At 45.3% G+C, this 22,310-nt stretch overlaps 1 protein-coding gene across 1 annotated transcript; it reads left to right on the top strand.

Moving 5' to 3' along the window:
- Positions 1-1,362: 1,362 nt before the first annotated feature.
- gas2b (growth arrest-specific 2b) lies at positions 1,363-19,954 on the top strand (the record flags this gene model as incomplete). The annotated part of the gene is made up of 8 exons (XM_080528083.1): positions 1,363-1,570; positions 3,506-3,615; positions 6,478-6,631; positions 8,418-8,481; positions 8,996-9,162; positions 9,400-9,590; positions 9,812-9,919; positions 19,745-19,954. 8 exons carry the CDS (start codon positions 1,363-1,365, stop codon positions 19,952-19,954), a joined length of 1,212 nt encoding a protein of 403 aa, XP_080384209.1.
- Between the last annotated feature and the right edge of the window lie 2,356 nt (positions 19,955-22,310).

Here is a 22,310-nt window from a genome sequence, read left to right on the forward strand (position 1 = left end):
CTAGCCTTGCGACCTTGTGCATGTGTTGTTGTTAGCCTAGTAGATTAGCTGTGTGTGAGGCTGAGTGTGAGGCTTACGGGAAGCCAGAGCGTGTCTCTGCATGGGGCCAGCTTTTATGACGAATCCTCGTCTGGAAAACAAGAGAAATGAGCCGTACGGTAACGGCAGGGGATTCACTCTGGGCTTTAGATGTTTTTCTGTTAAATCCCCAACCCTGCCATCAATAACCACCAAAGTGGCTTTTGGACTAACGTTTGTGTTTGAAGGTTTTAAACTGTGTGCTTGTGTGTTCGTGACGGTGAGGTATTTTCTGTGTACAAGTAGTAGTCTGCGGGATATCTAATGAGAACTTGTGTCTGTTGTCTTGTCATGTGTTTTGCTTGTATGTTGCATAGTGTCTGTTTGTTTTTCAGTATGTGTTGTTGTTTACTGTGTGTGTGTTGATGTTTGTTTGTACTAGTTGTGGTCATCCATGTTTTCGGGCCTCTCATTTTAAACCAATCCCAACTCTCCACTCTCTCATCTGGGAGTGTAGTGGACAGTCTTCCCACTATGTTCTGATGATCAAGACCCCTCTCCTAGCTCCTTTCTGGGCTTTGCCTCTGGCCCTCGGCCCCTGCGTAGCCCCAGGCATAGTTATGGTCACTGAGGGAGTTCCACAACATTAGGTGCACTGTCAACTGTACTGAGGCCAGGGGGGTATTCCATCAACGTTGCTAAAAATAAGATCTAGGCATATTTTTATAAGTTTCGCGAGACTTGCTTATCAAAATAAGCCTGGATTGTCCTTTAGCGACGTTGATGAAATACCCCCCCCCCCCAGGGCTTGTTGAGTTAGATTCATCTTGTGATGTATTTCAACCTAAAAACAGAACAACAGCCAACGTGAATCAGATGCTGTGGCTATAAAAAAATTAAGATCTAGTTCAAAGGCAGATGGACATGCTCGTCAATAACAAATGTGCAGATATACGTATATAGCTTCATGTCGAAAACTACAAACAAAGCAAGTGTACCAAAGACTGAATGACAGGCAGAGCAACCCATCCAGATATGCAGAGACAGAGACACCGACAAAGAGCAGATTTGCACCACACGCAGAAATAACTATCCCCAAATAAACTCTCCAATTCCCATCCTCCCAACCGTGACAGAATGTTGCCAGTCTGGAAAAGTGACGGTTTAGAATATTCAGAAAAATCTAGAACATTTCATTTAAGCAATAATCACACGAGAGGAAGTGCTGTTAGACTGAATATCAGCACTACACGGCTGTGATTCGGTCGTAGGTACGAGGCCGCAGTAACAATCTCCTGAACCTCTCCTTGTCCAGCAGGTAAGAGAGGAGGGACCACCGTAGCCATGAGCAGCCCAGTGGAGACCCTCAGCAGCCCCCTCAGCCCCAGACAGCTGACCGGCCTAGGGATGATTTGCCCACTCAGCCCCAAACACTACTCTGGACCGGGCCTGGCTAGCCCACAGCAGTACAGCCAGTGGCTGCCCTCCCGCCACGAGTCCAGTCTGCTGCCCATGAGAGAAGACCTGGCCTTCTGGATCAACAGCATTCTGGGTAAGATCACCTGACCTGTCAGATGACCTTTGAACCTGTGCACCTTCTGTAACCTGTTTCCAGTTTCGGGGGCTTCCAAGACAATGCCTCTAGACCAGTGGTTCTCAAACCTCTCCTCGGGGACCCCCCTAACCGCTCCACATAATGATCTGTTCCACCACCATCACACCTGATTCTTCAACTAATCAAGTACAAAGCAATTATGATTTGCACTTGATTAGTTGAAGAATCAGGTGTGCTTGGTGGTGGTGGAATAGATCAAATATGGAGCGGATGGGGTGTCCCTGAAGAGAGGTTTGAGAATCACTGCTCTAGACTTAGACTAAGACTGAGTAGTTTTTATTTCCAGTGAGTGATGGTTTATTTAGAGTCTTGTGCAAACATTGTTTGCCGTGTCAATACAAGGTATACTGTTTCAGAGTTACAGCTTATGGGACTGACGTGATATTGGAGATGGTGTTGGATACCAGGGAACTGTCTACAGTATTGATGTGCTGTGAACTGTGAAGAGGCTGACTGACACGTTGACCTACATCTTTGACAGGTTCTATCTCCGTCTAGGGTAGTTCAGAGATATTGAGCGTCAAAGTTTTTACATTCCATTATGTTTTGTGAGATGGAACCTTTGTATTTTATGAATTACTAACTTAAAAATGTCAACATTTTAAAAATAACACCACACAGGCATTAATAAACACCTAATGGATCCGATTATGTAAAAAAACTCAATTTTGACAAAAATTGAGATAGAACCTTATAATTCTAACGTCACGACTCGCTACAGTATTGATGTGCTGTGAACTGTCAAGAAGACTGACACGTTGACCTACATCTTTGACATACCCCTGCATGTCTGGTCACCCAGGAGAAGACTGGAGAGATTCCAGTGTAATGTGGAGGGAAGACATGAAGGGACCAGAACATGTCACAGCCTGCTGCTGGAGTCTGGGAGACTAAACACTCCTTTTAACTCACAGACACAGGCCTCTACTTTAGTAACAATGCAAATGCAATGCAAACAATTTGGAGAGTTGTTTTTCTAGGTCTGTAATCAACCCGAGTTTGCATACGAGTGTTGAGTGTTGAGTGTTGAACCGTGCCAGCGAAGCATTCTCCTTGTAATACCGTATTTAATTTGTTTTCTTTCTTTAATGTATCATCAGTGAGTGGTAACCTCAGGTAAAATCTCTTTATATAATGTAGCGTTCTGTACACTGAATACGTTACTACTGTGACGTATACTTATCATATAGGCTAAAACAAATTCATCAATGACATTACATGGGTAAATGCAGCATTCGTGTGAGGTGTAATCTACTGTATAGTTGAGTTTATTTGGTTTAGAGAAGGACAGTGTGCACATGCATTAATTGTCTGACAGGAAACAAGAAGATGTGTGCATCAGATTTAGCAAGAAGCTAATTTCCATCTGTCGTCCTAAAAACTGTGAACATAGACACAATAAAATACACAATATCAAATACAGGAAACAACAAACATCTATCATAAAACGAAGACAGTACAAAGTGTCACGATGTCATAAATACATAATAAAAAGGTCAAATAAACATACTCATCATCCCAAATCACAGCCGTACCTACCTAGATACATAGTACAGTATAGTCGTGAGCTTAGAATTATAAGGTTCTATCTCCGTTTAGGGTAGTTCAGAGATATTGAGCGTCAAAGTTTTTACATTCCATTATGTTTTGTGAGATGGAACCTTTGTATTTTATGAATTACTAACTAAAACAATTTAATATTTAAAAAAGAACACCACACGGGCATTAATAAACACCTAATGGATCAGATTATGTAAAAAAGATAGAACCGTATAATTCTAACGTCACGTAGTGTTACAGTACATAGCTACAGTGCTACCCTTCGCCAGCCTCCTTGTAGCTGGGAGACTCAGCCTGTCTGTCTCTCCTCAGACTCGGAGGTCACGGCTGACAGTTTGATGGACAGGCTGGACAACGGCGTTCTGCTGTGTCAGCTGGCCCAGGAGCTCCAGGAGAAGATGATCCAAGCCAGCAACAATAAGGTACTGTGCTACCACACACCCCTACACCCTGTGACAGACCCTGTGACATACCAGCGTCATGTCCAGGGGGGGTACTTGTACATCAAGCCGCCTCACGCTACATAAACAGCAGATCAGATCCTGGAAATCCTGGAAATCCTGCCCTATGGGCCATTAGGCTCGAAAACCACGGGTTACAGTGAAATACAGCTTACTAATGTACATATCATTTTAAAAGGGCTGAATCATGTGTCATCTCACTTGTATTCAAAGAACTGATACCACCCTTCCCCATCAGCTTGGTCTTTTACTACACAGATAGGTGTGTTTCTAATCTGACTGGAGAGATTAAGTAATTAGTATAAATAAGTTAAAAAAGCCCCTTTGTGGGCTAGCAAAGTGTTAGATATATAGATAGACAGACAGACAGACAGACAGACAGACAGACAGACAGATAGACAGATAGACAGACAGACAGACAGAGACAGACAGACAGACAGACAGACAGACAGACAGACAGACAGACAGACAGACAGACAGACAGATAGATAGATAGATAGATAGATAGATAGATAGATAGATAGATAGATAGATAGATAGATAGATAGATAGATAGACAGATAGATAGATAGACAGATAGACAGACAGACAGACAGACATACAGACAGACAGACAGACAGACAGACAGACAGACAGATAGATAGATAGATAGATAGATAGATAGATAGATAGATAGATAGATAGATAGACAGATAGACAGATAGACAGATAGACAGACAGACAGACATACATACATACAGACAGACAGACAGACAGACAGACAGATAGACAGATAGATAGATAGATAGATAGACAGATAGACAGATAGACAGATAGACAGACAGACAGACAGATAGACAGATAGACAGATAGATAGATAGATAGATAGATAGATAGATAGATAGATAGATAGATAGACAGATAGACAGATAGACAGACAGACAGACAGACAGACAGACAGACAGACAGACAGATAGACAGATAGATAGATAGATAGATAGATAGATAGATAGATAGATAGATAGATAGATAGATAGACAGATAGACAGATAGACAGATAGACAGACAGACAGTCAGACAGACAGACAGATAGATAGACAGATAGACAGATAGACAGATAGACAGACAGACAGACAGACAGACAGATAGACAGATAGACAGATAGATAGATAGATAGATAGATAGATAGATAGATAGACAGATAGACAGATAGACAGACAGACAGACAGACAGACAGACAGACAGACAGACAGACAGACAGACAGACAGATAGACAGATAGATAGATAGATAGATAGATAGATAGATAGATAGATAGATAGATAGATAGATAGATAGATAGATAGATAGATAGATAGACAGATAGACAGATAGCCAGATAGATAGATAGATAGATAGATAGATAGATAGATAGATAGATAGATAGATAGATAGACAGATAGACAGATAGACAGATAGACAGGTAGATAGATAGATAGATAGATAGATAGATAGACAGATAGACAGATAGATAGATAGATAGATAGATAGAGAGAGAGATAGATAGATAGATAGATAGATAGATGGGATGAGCCAGGGGTACTTCAGTGGAGTGGGTAGAGACTAGAGAGTTGGTTGAGAGTGGTAGAAGAGTTGCTTGGTTAAGTGGTTTTAGTGGGGTAGAATTAGTAGCCAAGAGAGTGCATTTAATTGTGTGTAATCATTGTAAGAATGTGTTCCGCAGATGTCTTGTTGTTTTCTGAGTTGTGAAAGTTCCATAGCAGTCGCAGTAATAACGGGGCTCTCAGAATGTTGGCGGTAAATCAACATTCCACCATGTTACAAAATAGGTGTTGAATACTCTAATAAGTAAAGCAACTCCTCGCATATTTGTCTGATTGGTGAGAATAGCTTCAAAGCTATAAAAGGAGTCGCATACTAATGCCACCCTTTGGTGAGAATAGCTTAAAAGGTGTAGGAGGAGTCGCATACCAAGAATAATTGAAATAATAATCATAATAATAAGAAGTATGTGAAATAACAATACCTATGAGCAATAACAATAGTTGGACATGCTGAAGCAAGCTCACTAATTAGCCGATCTCTGTACGTCTGGTGTATTTTTAAGCCGTGATGAAACCCAGCCATCAATCAGAAGCACTCAATAAAGGGCAGAATTCTCCTGACAGAGACAGGGAACTGCAGAAATCATAGCTCAATTGTCTGTCTTGAATTGCATTGCATAGCAACTGAACTGCAACTGTTTTCTAATTCTGAATTGATTTACCTGAGTTATTTGTACTACTGGTTCACATCTTGACGTGCTATATTAGAAGGGAAGTGAATAGCTGGCTCATTTGACCCCAAATAAAAATGTAATTAAATCAGGATTAGCAAATTGATGAGGCCATGGAGTGGGTGACTCCTACCCTGTATGTAAACATCGGTTGACCTCTTTGATACAGTTCGAAGTGGCTTTGTCCGATTGGTCTGAACTGTTCATGTCATCCCCAAGCCACAGTCACTCTTTCTGGGGTCCACAAATGATATGATATAATATGTTATATGGACATTGATTTAGGTATTATGTCTCTGTGTCTATGTCTCTCCCAGTGTAAAATAAATAAATAAAAATAAATAAATAATAATAATAATAATAATAATAAAAACTAGGTTTTAGAAGAAGGTGATAGGAGAAGGTTTTTCCTTCTATCAATGGCCCCGGGCCTGAGCTGGATTACTCTTCCTGCTACGACTGGTGGATTGATGATTAACTTGCTTAGTATTCAAATGTATTGATTGTATGTCGTTTTGGAATAAGGCGTCTGCTAAATGCCAAAAATGTAAATGTAAATGTTCTGTCCAGCCCTTCATACGCAGGGTGATCCGCTGGCGGGCTGACACATCTTCATCTACGTCTTCCGGGTCTTTCGTCGCCCGAGACAACACTGCCAACTTCCTGTACTGGTGTCGTAAGATTGGAGTGGACGAGACCTACCTGTTTGAGTCGGAGGGCTTGGGTGAGCTGAGCGCCCATCTGTGTACCTGTGTCTTTAACCTTGTGCTAGTTTCTCGATCTGTCATTCTAAAGATACCTACAGTACAGATACCTACAGTACCTACAGCATCTGTTTGAGATAGGACCTCTGCAGGTGTCTACAGACCATACATCCTTTGTAGAGGAACTTCCCTCTGTCCCATTCTCTTCTCCTCAATCCTAAATGGTAAATGGACAGACTTATATAGATAGTGCCTTATTCGAAAGCGCTTTACAATGGCCTCACATTCGCCCATTCACACACCCATGGCGGCAAGCTACCATGCAAGGCACCGGCCCGCTCATCGGGAGCAATTTGGGCTTCAGTGTCTTGCCCAAGGACACCTCGACATGTGGCCAGCCCGGGGTTCGAACCACCGATCTGCCGACAAGGAGAAGTGGAACAGGGGAGACAGAAAGCAGATCAGCTAACAGCTCACAGCTTACCAGCTGATTCTCTGGCTAGTGGGAATAGACCGAAAATATCTATTCTTCTCTGACTGTGGATCACTCCCTCACTTAATGCCTTCAGTGCCTGAGGAACAGGAGAGACCTAGCAGTTACCACAGTGACCATGTTTTGTTGGGTTTTGTGATATTAAATGTGGAGCGCAGTGCACAAATATTATGAGGGCATGTCTATGCATGGGCATGCGTGCCATTGTTAAAGGGTTTCACCTCTATTTGCACTAATGTTGCCTGTATGCCTGACTAAACTGGTTCTCTGGTTAATTGCACACATCTCTTTGAATGACTAACTGCATGTAACTAACTAACTAACTGTATGGTATGTGACTTCGCATTCAAGAGAAACTGTATGTAGGCTAAGTGTGAATGTTATGACAGCTATTCTACTTTTCCCTCTCTTCTCTCTCCTTCTGCATCCCTGACGTAATGGTGGCTTTAGAGAACAGGGAGATGAGAAGGAACAGCATTGGCAATGTCAAGGACCAAAGGTTACCTCACTATCTTACCCATTTCTCTCTTGTACTTCCTTTCACCCCTGTCTGCCATCTGTCTTCATGTTTATTTAACACACAACAGCAACTGGTATAATGCAACCGGTGTAACATTCTTAAAGCCAAGGATAATTTTTTGCTGCAAACATCAGACACAAATAAAAGTGAGGAAACAAGTTATCTCTATCTCTCCCAGTGTGACCACTGAAATCTGTTTTTTTTTTCATTCGTTTTCTGTAAAGCTAATATTTGAAGATGTGTGTGTTGATTATAGGCATTGAGCATGGCTGCTTCCAGCCTGCATGCCCATGTTTACTTAAGACATGTGTCTGGTGCCTGGAGGGGGTTCAGCTCAGTCTTCAAAGCTAGCGTCGGCGCTAAGGAAATGTAAAGAAAGGCCTAGGCCCTTCTGACATGATCTGCCCGTATTTAAAATGCCTTTCATTTACATTTTTCCCACAAACATGTTCTGTTCTATCTCTGCTACCATCTTGTTCCGTAGACGAATGAAACTCTTTGTTATTGGCATAGCGTGTGTCTGGTGTTTGCGGCTGTTGAGAATTAGAAATTCAAACACGGTGGCTCGATCTATAATCAGCTTTGCCTCTGTGCCTCCTGATATTTAAATAGTTTGGGACAGTCCCAGATGAGGGTTGTTTCTCTATGTCCTGCATACTCTCAACTTTGTTGAGGGGTTTAGAACATGTTGTTTAACTGTGTGTGTGTGTGTGTGTGTGTGTGTGTGTGTGTGTGTGTGTGTGTGTGTGTGTGTGTGTGTGTGTGTGCGTGCACCGGCGCCGCGCACAAACAGTTCTCCACAAACAGCCGCGGGAGGTGTGTCTCTGTCTTATGGAGCTGGGGAGGATTGCCGCCAGGTGAGTTGATGGGGCCCCACGTAAGCTCTCAGACATATAAGGATGACACTGCTGTGCTTTACATTAGAACATCCTTTCATTTATAACATACTTATATAGTACCAGTCAAAAGTATGGACACATCCCCCATTCAATTGAATGGGAAAGTGTGTCCAAACTTTTGACTGGTACTGTATGTATTAGCATGTATTAGCTCTGTATTAGAGCTTCTAGAAGTATTTAGGTTTTCCTTATCAACCTATTGACATTTCTGGTCTGTCTCTCTCTCTCTGTCTCTGTCTCTCTGTCTCTGTCTCTGTCTCTGTCTCTGTCTCTGTCTCTGTCTCTGTCTCTGTCTCTGTCTCTCTCTCTCTCTCTCTCTGTCTCTGTCTCTGTCTCTCTCTGTCTCTCTGTCTCTCTGTCTCTCTCTCTGTCTCTCTCTCTCTCTCCATCTCTCTCTCTCTCTCTCTCTCTATCTCTCTCTCTCTCTCTCTCTCTCTCTCTCTCTCTCTCTCTCTCTCTCTCTCTCTCTCAGATATGGTGTGGAGCCCCCAGGGCTGGTGAAGCTGGAGAGAGAGATTGAGAAGTTGGAGGCTGGAGGGTCTCTGTCACCCTCATCACCTCTGGATTTCCCCTTCCTCCCCTCCCCTCTGCCTCTCCCCTTAACCTCACCCCTGCCCCCTGCTCCTCCTGCCCAACCTTGCCCCCTAACCCCACCTACCACCCCACCCTGCCTCTCCGAACCATCCACTTCACCAACCTCCATCCCACCCTCACCCTCACCCACACCCTCACCCTCACCCTCACCCTCACCCCCACCCCCACCCACTACCGCAACAGCCTCCACTCAAACCTCCCGGCCAAACTCGCCCATCACCATAGACATGTCGACCCAAACCTCCCTCTCAACCTCGACCTCAACCACTACCACAACCCCAGATGTCTCGACTACACCACCTCCCCCTTGCACCACACCACTGGCCACCCCTCCACTCCCACCCTTGCCCTCACCCTCGCCCTCACCCTCACCCGCACCCTCACCCTCACCCTCCCCTTCGCCCTTGGCCCATAGCCCCAGCAAGTCCTCTGGTAGGAAGAGTGTGGGCACAGGCAACTTGTTGGATGATATCGTGAGTACCGCCACACAAACACACAGAGAGATGATTCTCTTCAATGTTACAGTAATATTGTATATCGATATCAAATACAGTAGCCTGAATGAATCAATGTGAATCCATTGATAGTAGTATCTCAAATGTTATCAGTAGTTCTTATAGTGTGCAGTACATTTAAGAGTAGGCTGTTGTTTCTTTAGCTGTGTTATTTGAGAGGAGTTTTTTTGTGGTTCCAGGTGAGGAACATCCTCGAGGGGCAACCCTGCAGCTGCCCCACCAGGTTCCCAGTGGAGAAGCAGCCGAAAGGGCGCTACCGCGTGGGGGAGAAGGTCCTCTACATACGGGTATGTACACACTACCGTGTGGGGGAGAAGGTCCTCTACATACGGGTATGTACACACTACCGTGTGGGGGGGAGACGGTCCTCTACATACGGGTATGTACACACTACCGTGTGGGGGAGACGGTCCTCTACATACGGGTATGTACACACTGCCGTGTGGGGGAGATGGTCCTCTACATACGGGTATGTACACACTACCGTGTGGGCGAGAAGGTCCTCTACATACGGGTATGTACACACTACCGTGTGGGGGGGAGAAGGTCCTCTACATACGGGTATGTACACACTACCGTGTTGGGGGGAGAAGGTCCTCTACATACGGGTATGTACACACTACCGTGTTGGGGGGAGAAGGTCCTCTACATACGGGTATGTACACACTACCGTGTGGGGGAGATGGTCCTCTACATACGGGTATGTACACACTACCGTGTGGAGGAGACGGTCCTCTACATACGGGTATTGTTACGTCTGTGTTTACGACAGTTTGGGCTTTACGACATGTGCCGTATTACGTTTTGTGTTACACGTGTGTTTGATTAAATGGAGTTGCAAGCTCCGACTACAAGCTCTGAGTTCGACTCCGTTATTGAACATAACATTGGCGACGAGCGATGGCTGATTGTTCTCTACCAACACCCCCTCCTTTCCTAGCAGTCCCGGCAGAACCACCGATTCCGTGGGGCCGCTGGATTTCCTCTTTCGAAACATACATCCTAGCTGCCGGTTTGGAGGATGTATCAGACAAGAGGAAATATGCGTTGTTGCGGCACTGCCTGGGAGCGGAGGGTCAGCGCGTGTTTGAAACTCTTGGCCCTGCGGCGAGATACACAGACGCTGTGGAACTATTGAAGCAACACTTCGCCCCTCCACAAAGCGCTCTTCTCCGCCGCGTCATATTCGGACGAAGACACCAACGAACAGGTGAGACAGTGACACAGTATGTGGCTGATCTGCGGGGTTTGGCGAGCGTATGCAAGTTCGGGACATTACAGAACGAAATGATAAGAGACCAACTCATCTTACACACGAACTGTGACAAGATTAGGGAAAAACTGTTACTGGAAAATGATGAACTTACATTATCAGCAGCTCTGAACATGGCGGTCCAGGTTGAAACAGCTTTAGAATGTGCAGTTAGTTTTTCAGCCTCTCCCAGCTCACCGGCAGAGGGCGCGCACAGCCTACAGGTGCCCCTCCTCCACGTGAGTGCAACCAGCGGCGGGGAGAGCATTTTACTGGCCTCTCGGTCACGCGACCAGCCACACCAGCCGTGTGGGAATTGCGGCTCTTCTGCACACAATTCAAGAGCTCAGACATGCCCAGCCCGTGGTAAAACCTGCTCCAACTGCGGGAGACTAAACCACTTTCACAAGGTCTGCAGGTCTGCCCCAGCTAGAGCTTCCCAGTCACCTACCACAGTCATCCATAATGTCAGCTCAGGACGAGCGCCATTCAAAACATGCTCGTTGATGGTTGGTGATGTCACTCTGCCGCTCCTCCTAGACACTGGAGCCACAGTGTCCCTTGTGAACTTGACGACCTATACACAGTTCTTCTCCCATGTGCCCCTGGGGTTGCCCTCCACCACCCTGCGTGGCTATGCCAACTCTAAGATTGACATTGTGGGCTCTTTTCAGCTGCCTGTGAAGTACGGGGAGAGGACACTGCCGGCTTTCAGGTTCAACGTTGCACGCCACGGGACCAACCTGTTAGGCCTCGACCTGTTCAACGCCCTCGGTTTCACCCTGCTAGACACAGCTGGCTCAGAGATTCACACCGTTTCCATCCCCTGGCAGCAACAGTGGCCTGCGCTGTTCAGCGGTGTAGGCTGCCTCGACACTTTTGCCCACCAGCCTCTGTTAGATCCTACAGTGATGCCTGTTATACAGCCCCTCCGCCGCTCCCCCCTGGCTCTCCGCGATGACATCTCCTCTCAACTACAGAGCATGCTCGATAGCGACATAATTGAGCAGGTGAATGCATCGCCTTGGATCTCCAACCTGGTGGTGGCGAAGAAGAAGTCTGGGGGGCTGCGCATCTGCGTGGATCTGAGAGCGGTAAACAAGGCCATCATCCCTGACAAATACCCCTTGCCAACGATAGAGGAGCTCACCGCCCAGTTCTACGGGTCCAGCGTGTTCTCTAAACTGGACCTCCGTCAGGGTTACCTCCAAGTGCCACTACACCCCGAGAGCCGCAACCTCACAGCGTTCATCACTCACAGAGGGGTTTTCCGCTACAAACGCATGGCTTTCGGTTTAAGCTCCGCCCCCAGCTGCTTCCAAAAGATCATGGCCTCCATCTTCGCTGGGATCCCAGGTGTGGCCATCTATCTTGATGACATCGTGGTTCACGGGGCCACCGTCGAGAGCCACAACGAGCGTCTCCACAGTGTGTTCAGTGCATTGGCCAAGCATCACCTCACACTCAATGGTGAGAAGTGTGTATTCGCCGCCCCAGCCATTGACTTTGTGGGGTTCCGCCTCTCAGCTGATGGCACGTACCCGCTGCACTCGAACACCGAGGCCATCCATCATGTCCCGGAGCCCACCACAGCCGCTCAGGTGGCCTCCTTTCTAGGCATGACGGCGTACTACCTCCGTTTCCTGCCACAGTACTCGGCCACAACCACACCGCTGCGGAAGCTGTTGAAGCATGACGAGCCCTGGCTCTGGACGTCTGCCTGCTCAGACGCCGTACGCCTCCTGAAGGCCCAACTCACCTCACCACCGGTCCTGGCGCATTTCGACCTGGCCAGCCCCACTCTTGTCACGTGCGACGCCTCTGCCACAGCCATTGGTGCGGTGATGTCCCAGCTGCAAGGGGGGGTGGAGAGACCGATCGCCTTCGCCTCCCGTGCTCTCAGCCCCACGGAACAGAAGTACTCGGTGGGGGAGCGGGAGGCCCTAGCATGCCTCTGGGCATGTGAGCGCTGGCACATGTACCTCTATGGACGGCTATTCACACTGAGGACAGACCACCAGGCCCTCATCACCCTCCTGGCCACGTCTGGCACCGGTCACAAGCCACTCCGCCTCCACCGCTGGGCCGACCGCCTGCAACAGTACAACTATCGGCTACAGTTCACGCCAGGACGAGACAACGTGGTAGCCGACTTGCTATCACGCGCAATCCCCAGCCCACCCACAGCCCCAACCTTGACCCCCGGACTGGACCAGGCTGAGCATGACCTCGTCCAGCTCCTCCACACACCCCTTCAGGAGACGGTGTCGCTGAAGGAGCTCCGGGATGCCTCAGCCGATGACCCCACCCTCTCTACACTCTCAACCTACATCACGCAGGGGTGGCCGGTAAGAGTACCTGACGAGCTACTCACTTACTCCAGGATCAGGGAGGAGTTGTCGGTTTGGAATGACACCTGTGTCGCTCGCGGGTTCTGCACTGTGGTCCCAGGTGTCCTTCGGGCGCGTATCCTTGCTATGGCGCACGAGGGTCACCTGGGCATAGTCAGGCTCAAACAGCGCTGTCGTGAGGTTGTGTGGTGGCCAGGCATCGACAGGGAACTCGAAACCCTGGTCAAGGATTGCACTGCCTGTCTCCTTAGTGGTAAGACCAGGGCTCCAGCTCCACCCCCGCCCATGCAGCCGTTGGACTGGCCATCTCAACCCTGGGAGCACCTGCGTGATTACATGACTGAGTATCACACCTAGGTTGTGTGAGGGGGGGGGAAATGTTACGTCTGTGTTTACGACAGTTTGGGCTTTACGACATGTGCCGTATTACGTTTTGTGTTACACGTGTGTTTGATTAAATGGAGTTGCAAGCTCCGACTACAAGCTCTGAGTTCGACTCCGTTATTGAACATAACAGGTATGTACACACTACCGTGTGGGAGAGAAGGTCCTCTACATACGGGTATGTACACACTACCGTGTGGGGGAGACGGTCCTCTACATACAGGTATGTACACACTACCGTGTGGGAGAGATGGTCCTCTACATACGGGTATGTACACACTACCATGTGGGGGAGACGGTCCTCTACATACGGGTATGTACACACTACCGTGTGGGAGAGATGGTCCTCTACATACGGGTATGTACACACTACCGTGTTGTGGAGAAGGTCCTCTACATACGGGTATGTACACACTACCGTGTGGGAGAGATGGTCCTCTACATACGGGTATGTACGCGAGTGGCCCCTGGCCTGAGCTAGATTACTCTTCCTGCTACGACTGGTGGATTGATGATTCACTTGCTTAGTCAATTGTATCGATTGTAAGTCGCTTTGGAATAAGCCGTCTGCTAAATGCTAAATGCCAAAAATGTAAATGTATTATGCAGTCCCACTCATATTTTTCATTTCATAATAGAAACCAATTTCGCAGTCCAAAACAGTCTTATTTGGCTAGAACTTTGTTGAGAAATCCTTTGAAGGTAGTGACTGTACTTTTTGAAATGAGTAGAGCATCGCCACACATCAAACCAATCAAATACCTAATGTCTTCATCATCATTACATTTTGTGTATGTAAGAGGCAGAGCACACTTCTGCCCAGAATTACGTTTTTTCCTTCAGATTTTCGCCCGTGTTCAATGTCACAAGCTAACATAGGCAACAACTATCTGTTGTCCTCCCCATCAATCAACCACAGGATGTTGCGTGCAAAAATTCTGTATATTAATTTTAGCTGTGACAACATAATTACAGGGTTAGGGGTTAGGTTTAGGGTAAGGGTTAGGGTTAAAACAGTAATTACAGTAGGCTACATTGTTTTTATAACAATTAAACGAATCCTTATCTCTTGGTGTTGATTAACACATACCGAGCTAATAGGGATGGTGTTGCTGTGTGGAGCTAGGATGCAGTAAGAGAGGAGATCTGTGGAGGAAGACTAGTTCCAGGCAAAGCCCCATGGGAGCCAGGGTTGCTTAGCAACCAGTAGTATGAGTTCTTTCCGTTACATTTTTTTTGGGGGGGTTTAAATAGGGTTTGTGTCATGTTTTCTCTTAGAAATATGTTCTGTTTATCGTTGGTGTGGCTGTTTGTATGTGGATGCATGTGTGCACAGTTTGTACAGTACAATATGTAGCCTACCTACGTATGTCCTGTATGTTGTGTGTGTTTATGTGTTATGTGTGTGTTATGTGTGTGTTATATTATGTATGTTAAAGCTAAATCTGTATTATTAATTACGGGTTTATCTTAGGAGACTTGTGTAATTTACATTCTACAGTGAGGTGTGCCCATGTAGAATACAATATATATTGTCCATATGTAAAATACATAAATAAATAATAATAATGTAATAATTTACACACACACACACACACACACCACAACTGTAATTTCACCGTCCTTCTGTACTAATTGGTCACCAGCAGAAGACTATTTAATGCTCAATTAGTCTTATTGAACTCCCTTCTTTACTCAACAGTAACAGTGATCAATGTGATTTAACTGTCTATATCAATGACCCAGGCTTGTTACAGATGCTTATCTATTCTCTTCTCCCTGCGTTAGACTCACAAACACCCTTTTCTCAGTACACCTCTGTATATTTCCATACAACCTCCCCTACCCCTAACCATCTCCCCTAACCCTGCCACCCCCCTCCCCCCTGGACATTGCTGTGGTAATTGTTCCCTGTGCCTGTTCGTTAACTCTGTGTTCTATGTGCTCATGTTATCTGTTGCTTGTTGTTTCTGTGTTTTCTGTTTTTCCCATATTGTCAGCCCTGTCTTTGAGCCCCGGAAAAGCGCAATATAAAAACAATGAATTATTATTATTATTATATTTGAAACAGAGAAACATTTCTGTTCATGGCAAGTTGGATATTGAGCTGTACTGAGAAAATGGAGTTAAATGTGAGTCTAATCACATTTAACGTGAAACCCTGAAGGTTTCATACACCATTGTTTCTCTCCTCCCATTCTTTCCTTCTTTCTTTCTGTCTCTCAGCAACCAAGGTCGTGTGGCTGGGTGTAGTTGGATGTGAGAAGCTTGTATCTCCCCGTTCTGCGCTATCAAACAGTGTCTCTCACCTTTTTAATTTCAGCACAGGGTTAAGAGGTGTGCGCTTGTGCGTTCTTCCGTAATAGTCAGAATCGGATTGAAATGCAGTGTGTTGTACATGTTTTACACTACATTGCTTAGATATTCAGATATATCCCTTACCAGACATTGATAGATGACTTTAGTCCTTTCGTATCAAAACTGTAATGCAATAATGCAATAATAGTAAGACCTTTAAGCTATACATTTTCAAAGATATACAGTATTTAACTACTATTATAAGAGCTAACAGATTATACATGTAAGAGCTGTCTAAATGCAACATCGCCACCCTCAACTGTAATTGTACTGCATGACACTGCAGATACACATCCCTTTTCTTCCCATCCACTGAAGAGAAATGAAATGCTTTGCTGTGTGAATGAAGCACTATAACCTGAACCCAGCATCCACTCCATTCCCATTTAAAGACGCGTTACCTGTATGTGTGGAGTGAGACATATTGGACCTGTCCATTAGCCAGGCCCTGACAACCCGGTGTGTGTGTGTGTGTGTGTGTGTGTGTGTGTGTGTGTGTGTGTGTGTGTGTGTGTCTGTGTGTGTGTCCTGAGAGGTTGTGTGTGCTGTGGGTGTGGGTGCATGGCTTTTTAGAGAGAGCAGAATCTATTGATTACAGTCAGAGACCAAGTCATTAGTGGTGTGATTTAATCAGACAGCTCGTTAAAGCATAGCCCACCATGACACCCCCCTCCCCTCCCTCCCTCCCTCCCTCCCTCCCTCCCTCCATCCTCCCGTTGGACATTTTTCAATCATGCCTAACCCTGGAGGGCTTCAGCATTCTCTCTCTCTCTCTCCTCTATTGAAGAAAGGAAGGCTTTTCTTTTTCTTCCCCCCGCACCCAATTAGCTGCTAAGCTTTACCAGAGATGCTATCATCTGCCTAGGGTAGGGAGGGAGGACATTAAAAGCTCTCACAATAGCTCTCTATCCGTTTCTTGTATTTCCCATCAGAGCATAATATCCCTATATTTATAAGGACCTTTGTTTGGTTGGCTTTATATCATAGCAGCGGTCTGATGTCCTATCATGAAAGGAAGGAGACATATCCATTAAGTATATTCATTGCAGTTGTGGGGCATTACCTAAAGGAGGATAATTGAAGGCAAAGTGTCAGTCAGTAAAAATAATAGGTGGGGGACAGTATCAGATTACATTGAATTCTGCCTTTTAAAAACCCATAAACCCATAATCCATCTGGATTGAGTTGTAATGTCAGCAACCCTACATGGTCTGGAGGTCTGTGTTGATCAAGATTGCATGACCAAGGACTTTACACTACTCTACATAACACTACCCCTGTACACTGGCACTCATCCTGTGCTTTGAGGCAGTAAGTAACAACCTTTCTACAGATTGATAGACATTGGGAATGATCTCTTGTTGTAGAATTCAGTATCTTTGCCATCTTATCTCCCATCAACGCAATCGCTTTAAGAATAGCTCATTAGTAGGGTATGGTTAAAGCATACAGCGCCCTCTAGAGGATGACAGGTGAATGACACTTATTCTATTATCATTCTCATTAATCTTTCAACGGGGCAGCAGGCGGGAGAATCAATAGAGCTGGCAGGCAGGGGGGACACAGGGGACCAGAGACAAGGCACATATGTGAAGATGTGTGGGGGCAGGGGCTGCAAAGAGGAATCTGATTAGAGAGATAGACATGGATGTCTGGCGTAGGGGTTTGTGTGTGTGTAACATTGCCCGTAGTGCCACTTGTATTACTGTGCATATTTAGTGTTGGATGGGATAGTGGGATATGCAGTCTGTCATATATTATTTTACAGTAACATATGTTCTGACTGTTTTAGTGAAATGTTCACCGTTAAGTAACTCAATTAAATATATGCTAAATTTTAAGAAGATTTTCTTCTCATAGAGAGCTTGGAAACACACTTGGAGTGTGTCATGTGTTTAGATTAACAGTGAGACTTTAAATGAAAGAGAGAGAAAACATGCATGTTGGTATAATACCTGCATTTTTTGTCCCACATTTTGTAGAGTCAGCTATAAGACTGTTGAGTGGAAAATGCCTAAATAGGTGTTTTCCTCTACTCCCCCCCTCCCTCATCCCTCCTTCCCCCCTCCTCTCCCCTCCTCCCCTTTACCATCGTGTTTGTTTGGGGTGTCAAGCCTGACCCCCCTGTCAGCTCTAACATTTTAATCTGGAGCTGGACAGCTGAGACACATCATGTCTGAGAGGCTCCTTGGTTTTATAATTGGTATTACCTGGCACGGTGGTGTGTGTGTGTGTGTGTGTGTGTGTGTGTGTGTGTGTGTATATATGTGTGTGTGTGTGTGTGTGTGTGTGTGTGTGTGTGTGTGTGTGTGTGTGTGGTGTGTGGTGTGTGTGCGTGTGTGTGTGTGTGCGTGTGCGTGTATATACTGTATGTGTGTGTGTGTGTGTGTGTGTGTATAATACTGCAAGTGGTATTATGTGTTTTGCTGGGTCTGTCTATTCACTTAAACTCCTCCTCTGTCCATCCTCTCATTAGTATGCATGGGGGGGCGGGGGTGGGAGGGGAGGGGGGGGCAGGAGGTGGAGAGCTGAGGTGTAAACCTGCTTGTATTATCACATCCTTAATGGCTCCATAATGAAGGGGTTATGGGCGATAAGGCAGGGAGGGGGTTGGCCGGGGGTGACAGGAGGACTGATGGCCCCTGCCGGGCCTCCAGGGAAACCCCGTGTCTGTGGGGAACTGACAGTTGGTAAAAGAAATGAATTTAAAAAAAAAGGAGCTGGTGTCTTTTTCCTCGTTTTCATTTATTAGTATTTTTTCATCCGGCTTTATTATTTGAGAGCTGTTGCCATGGCAGCGTCGGTGTAAGGGAAGGTGCCCAGCTGGAGGTGGGGGGGCGGGGGGGGACGACGACATCAGAGGAATTGTTGTTTTTGTCTATCTGTATGTTTGACTTCCTAGACTTTTGAATTTGACACTGTATACCAATAGTAGTATTTATTGTATACAGTTTGGTTGTGTGTGTGTGTGTGTGTGTGTGTGTGTGTGTGTGTGTGTGTGTGTGTGTGTGTGTGCGTTTGGGGGGGTGGGAGGGGAAATTAGTCCCACCCCGCCCCCCCTACTGTGCTCAGCTGGCACCGCGAGGCAGTGTTTCATTTGGATTAATGAGATTTTGACAAAGCTGTCTCTTTCTCTGGCTCAGAGATCATTTGCCATTCATGGGTTCACAAGCCCCCCCCACCCAGGCAGAAGGAGCTGGTAAATATTTAATTAGAGGGGGGGGTGCCTTACCTCAGCTCAGGGGGGTCATACAGAGAGCCTTACCTCAGCTCAGGGGGGTCATACAGAGAGCCTTACCTCAGCTCAGGGGGGTCATACAGAGAGCAGATAGGAGTCAGGGGAGGTCATCACAAAATCAACCCTGCACTGCAAAGTCAGCTCTCAAAAACAAGAAAAAAGCTCTAAAATGGGGGGAAATAGTACTTTTTAATAATTATCTGCCAGCAGAACAGAAAGATTTCACTTGCCAATATTTTCCTAAAACAAGTAGAATATATCTTAAAACTAGTGTAGTCAGACAGAAAACAAGCATATATTGCTTTGATTTAAGATATTTAAAAAATATATATCTTTTACTTAGATTTACTTTTTGCAGTGTGCCTCCTTGAATTCAGACACATTTGAAAATGGACTCACTCCATTTTACGCACTTACTGTAAGTTCTGACATGGTTGAACTGTACTTGAGTGAGTGTGAATGGCGCTACTAAGGTTGAATGGACCTGCTGTTTGACTATGTCCTCCTCCCTGTCTGTCCTGTCCTGTAGATGCTGAACGAGAGACACGTGATGGTGCGCGTCGGGGGCGGTTGGGAGACCTTCGCAGGTTACCTGCAGAAGCACGACCCCTGCAGAGCCCCCCCGGTCGCCCGGCCGGAGGTCAGGACCTGCCGTGCCAGGGCCAAGCCCCCCAGCGCGAAGGACATCTCGCCAGATAGCTACATGGTGGTCGGCGCCCATCACCGTGGCAAGAAGTAAACACCGTAACCACAGTGACGGATCTTCCCAGTAAACAAAGAGTCCAAAAGAGGACGTCCTCAAGCCGGAATGTGGGTTCAGATGACGTCTTTCTATGACGTCCAGATGACGTATTTCTAGGACGTCCAGATGACGTCTTTCTAGGACGTCCAGGTGACGTCTTTCTAGGACGTCCAGATGACGTCTTTAGGACGTCTTATGGACTACAGAATAAATAGGCCGTCTTTTGGACTCTTTGTTTACTGGGTTGCGATTAACACCCACAACCTGCCAATGAAGCTACAGTGTGCTATGTGTCAAAAAGGTTGTAGCTAGTTGGTGAAATGGTGAAAACAATCAGAAAAGCTGGGAATCTTTACTTTAACCTCGTAGTATATTTAAAATATGTGTATGTCTTCCTGTATACCATATGTTGAGCTAAGGTCTCTGGAATGAGCCATTTCTCTAGAATTAGTCATAAATAGCCGAGGGATTTGTTATGGGGAAAGGTATATATATATATAAATATGTTATATTATGATGTTACCTGATTTTATTTGACACCAAGATATTATTGAAAGTATCCTGAGATAGTGGTGGAAATATAAACAGTTAACAGTCCGTTTTCCGTTTTTTTATATATTCAAATGTATCTTATGATGTAATAATGATATCTATTGCCCTTTGTTGGTCACAATGCAGCCTTGCAGTAACTGGGATGTACAGTTGATGGGACTACTATGGGATCACAAAGCCACAGGACAGCCAAACATCTCCTCTAGATGGCACTGTGTCCTCAGCCATTCACTACAGCCATGTTCAGCTCAGACCAGCCTTCCTCTTTTGTTCAAGGGACTTTTTTTATGCTGGGGGTTTCCTTCATCATGAAGGACCTCTTAATATAAGGCAATCTGCATCTGAAATCAGACTGAATTGGTGTCCCATCTGGTCAAGAACGTCTTAATCAGGTATGATGAGCCACAGTCTGGGGGCTATATACACAGGTGTATACTGTGTACCATGCATCTAACACTCATTATGAAATGTTTCTCTATTTGTGCTGCGTACAGATAAAAGGCAAATTGAGATGGGTGATGATTTATGTCTATTGTGAACATAATGATCTTGTAATTCCTTTTCATTAAAATAAATCTAATAAACCGTTTTCTTTTCTGTGTGATGTTTCCCAGGCAAGGCAAGGCAAGTGTATTTGTGTTGCACATTTCATACAACAGGGGCAAATTCAAAGTGCTTTACATACAGCATTAAAAAATATTAGAAAAAGGAGGATAGTAAGACAAACAAAAAAGACAAGAATAGATACATATATAGAGAAAATAAATAGATTTGAAAACATCTAACAATATAATAAGACAATGAATAAAAATATATAGATAAAAGTGTTATTACTGCAACTGTATTCGAGCGCTGCCCTTCTCGATATGGCGTGTGATCTTGCGTGTTAAGGCGTGTGAGATCACAGTGTAAAATGACACGTTTGATACTGCGTCTGTATTCAACAGCTATCCTGGCCGATACGGTGTGGGGATGGAACGTCTACAGTTCCAGGATGGAACGTCTACAGTTCCAGGGATGAATGTCGCCACAGTGGCCAGAGGTGGCAGATTTCCAGCAGACTTACATCCTGCTCCTTTAAACTAGGACAGCCGTGCCTATTTCACCTACTCTTAGAGCCTCTTCTGGGGTCTCATAGACCCCCTCTTTAGAATGGTAATCTGCTACTTACACACAAAGATCACTAGAGGGCGCTTCTTGTAAATTAGCCTGCCTCCTACACAGAAAAACTGCAAAATAGCTTTATACTAGCTTATCCTGATATTGAAAATGAAGGGATACACTGTGGTAGAACAAAGTGCTTTACATATAGCATTACTTATCGAATGCAAACGTATAAAAAAACATATTCACAGGGTCACCGTGACCCCACCATGGCTGTTCTAGTGTTAAAGATCCAGTACATTTCAGCTTTAAAATAGTGCTAAATGGCCATGATAAATCAATAGCTATCAATGTTTTGGCTTGACTAGCGAGTGTGTCATTGATTTTCAACAACACTGACATTTTAAAAACAAAAATCTGAATAAAAGTCTGAACATTTTGATTGGTTTCACCAGCTGCTGTAAAAAATATTTTTGTAGGATATACATATTTGCCGTAGAATATGTATGTTTTAACATTTACAGTGTGGTCAAAGAGGGCAGGAAAGCGCAAAACTACACACTTCACCTTGAAAATACTTACATTTCAACATTCAATTTGCTTCTGGATCCACCATGGTTCCCCTAGTTGAATACATTACATTCACTACTGGTAACAGTCAGCATTTCCACCATCCACCTATGATGTAATTGATGGC

This window comes from Nansenia antarctica, assembly GCF_963989245.1.
Source record: "Nansenia antarctica genome assembly, chromosome: 4".
Lineage (NCBI taxonomy): Eukaryota > Metazoa > Chordata > Actinopteri > Argentiniformes > Microstomatidae > Nansenia > Nansenia antarctica.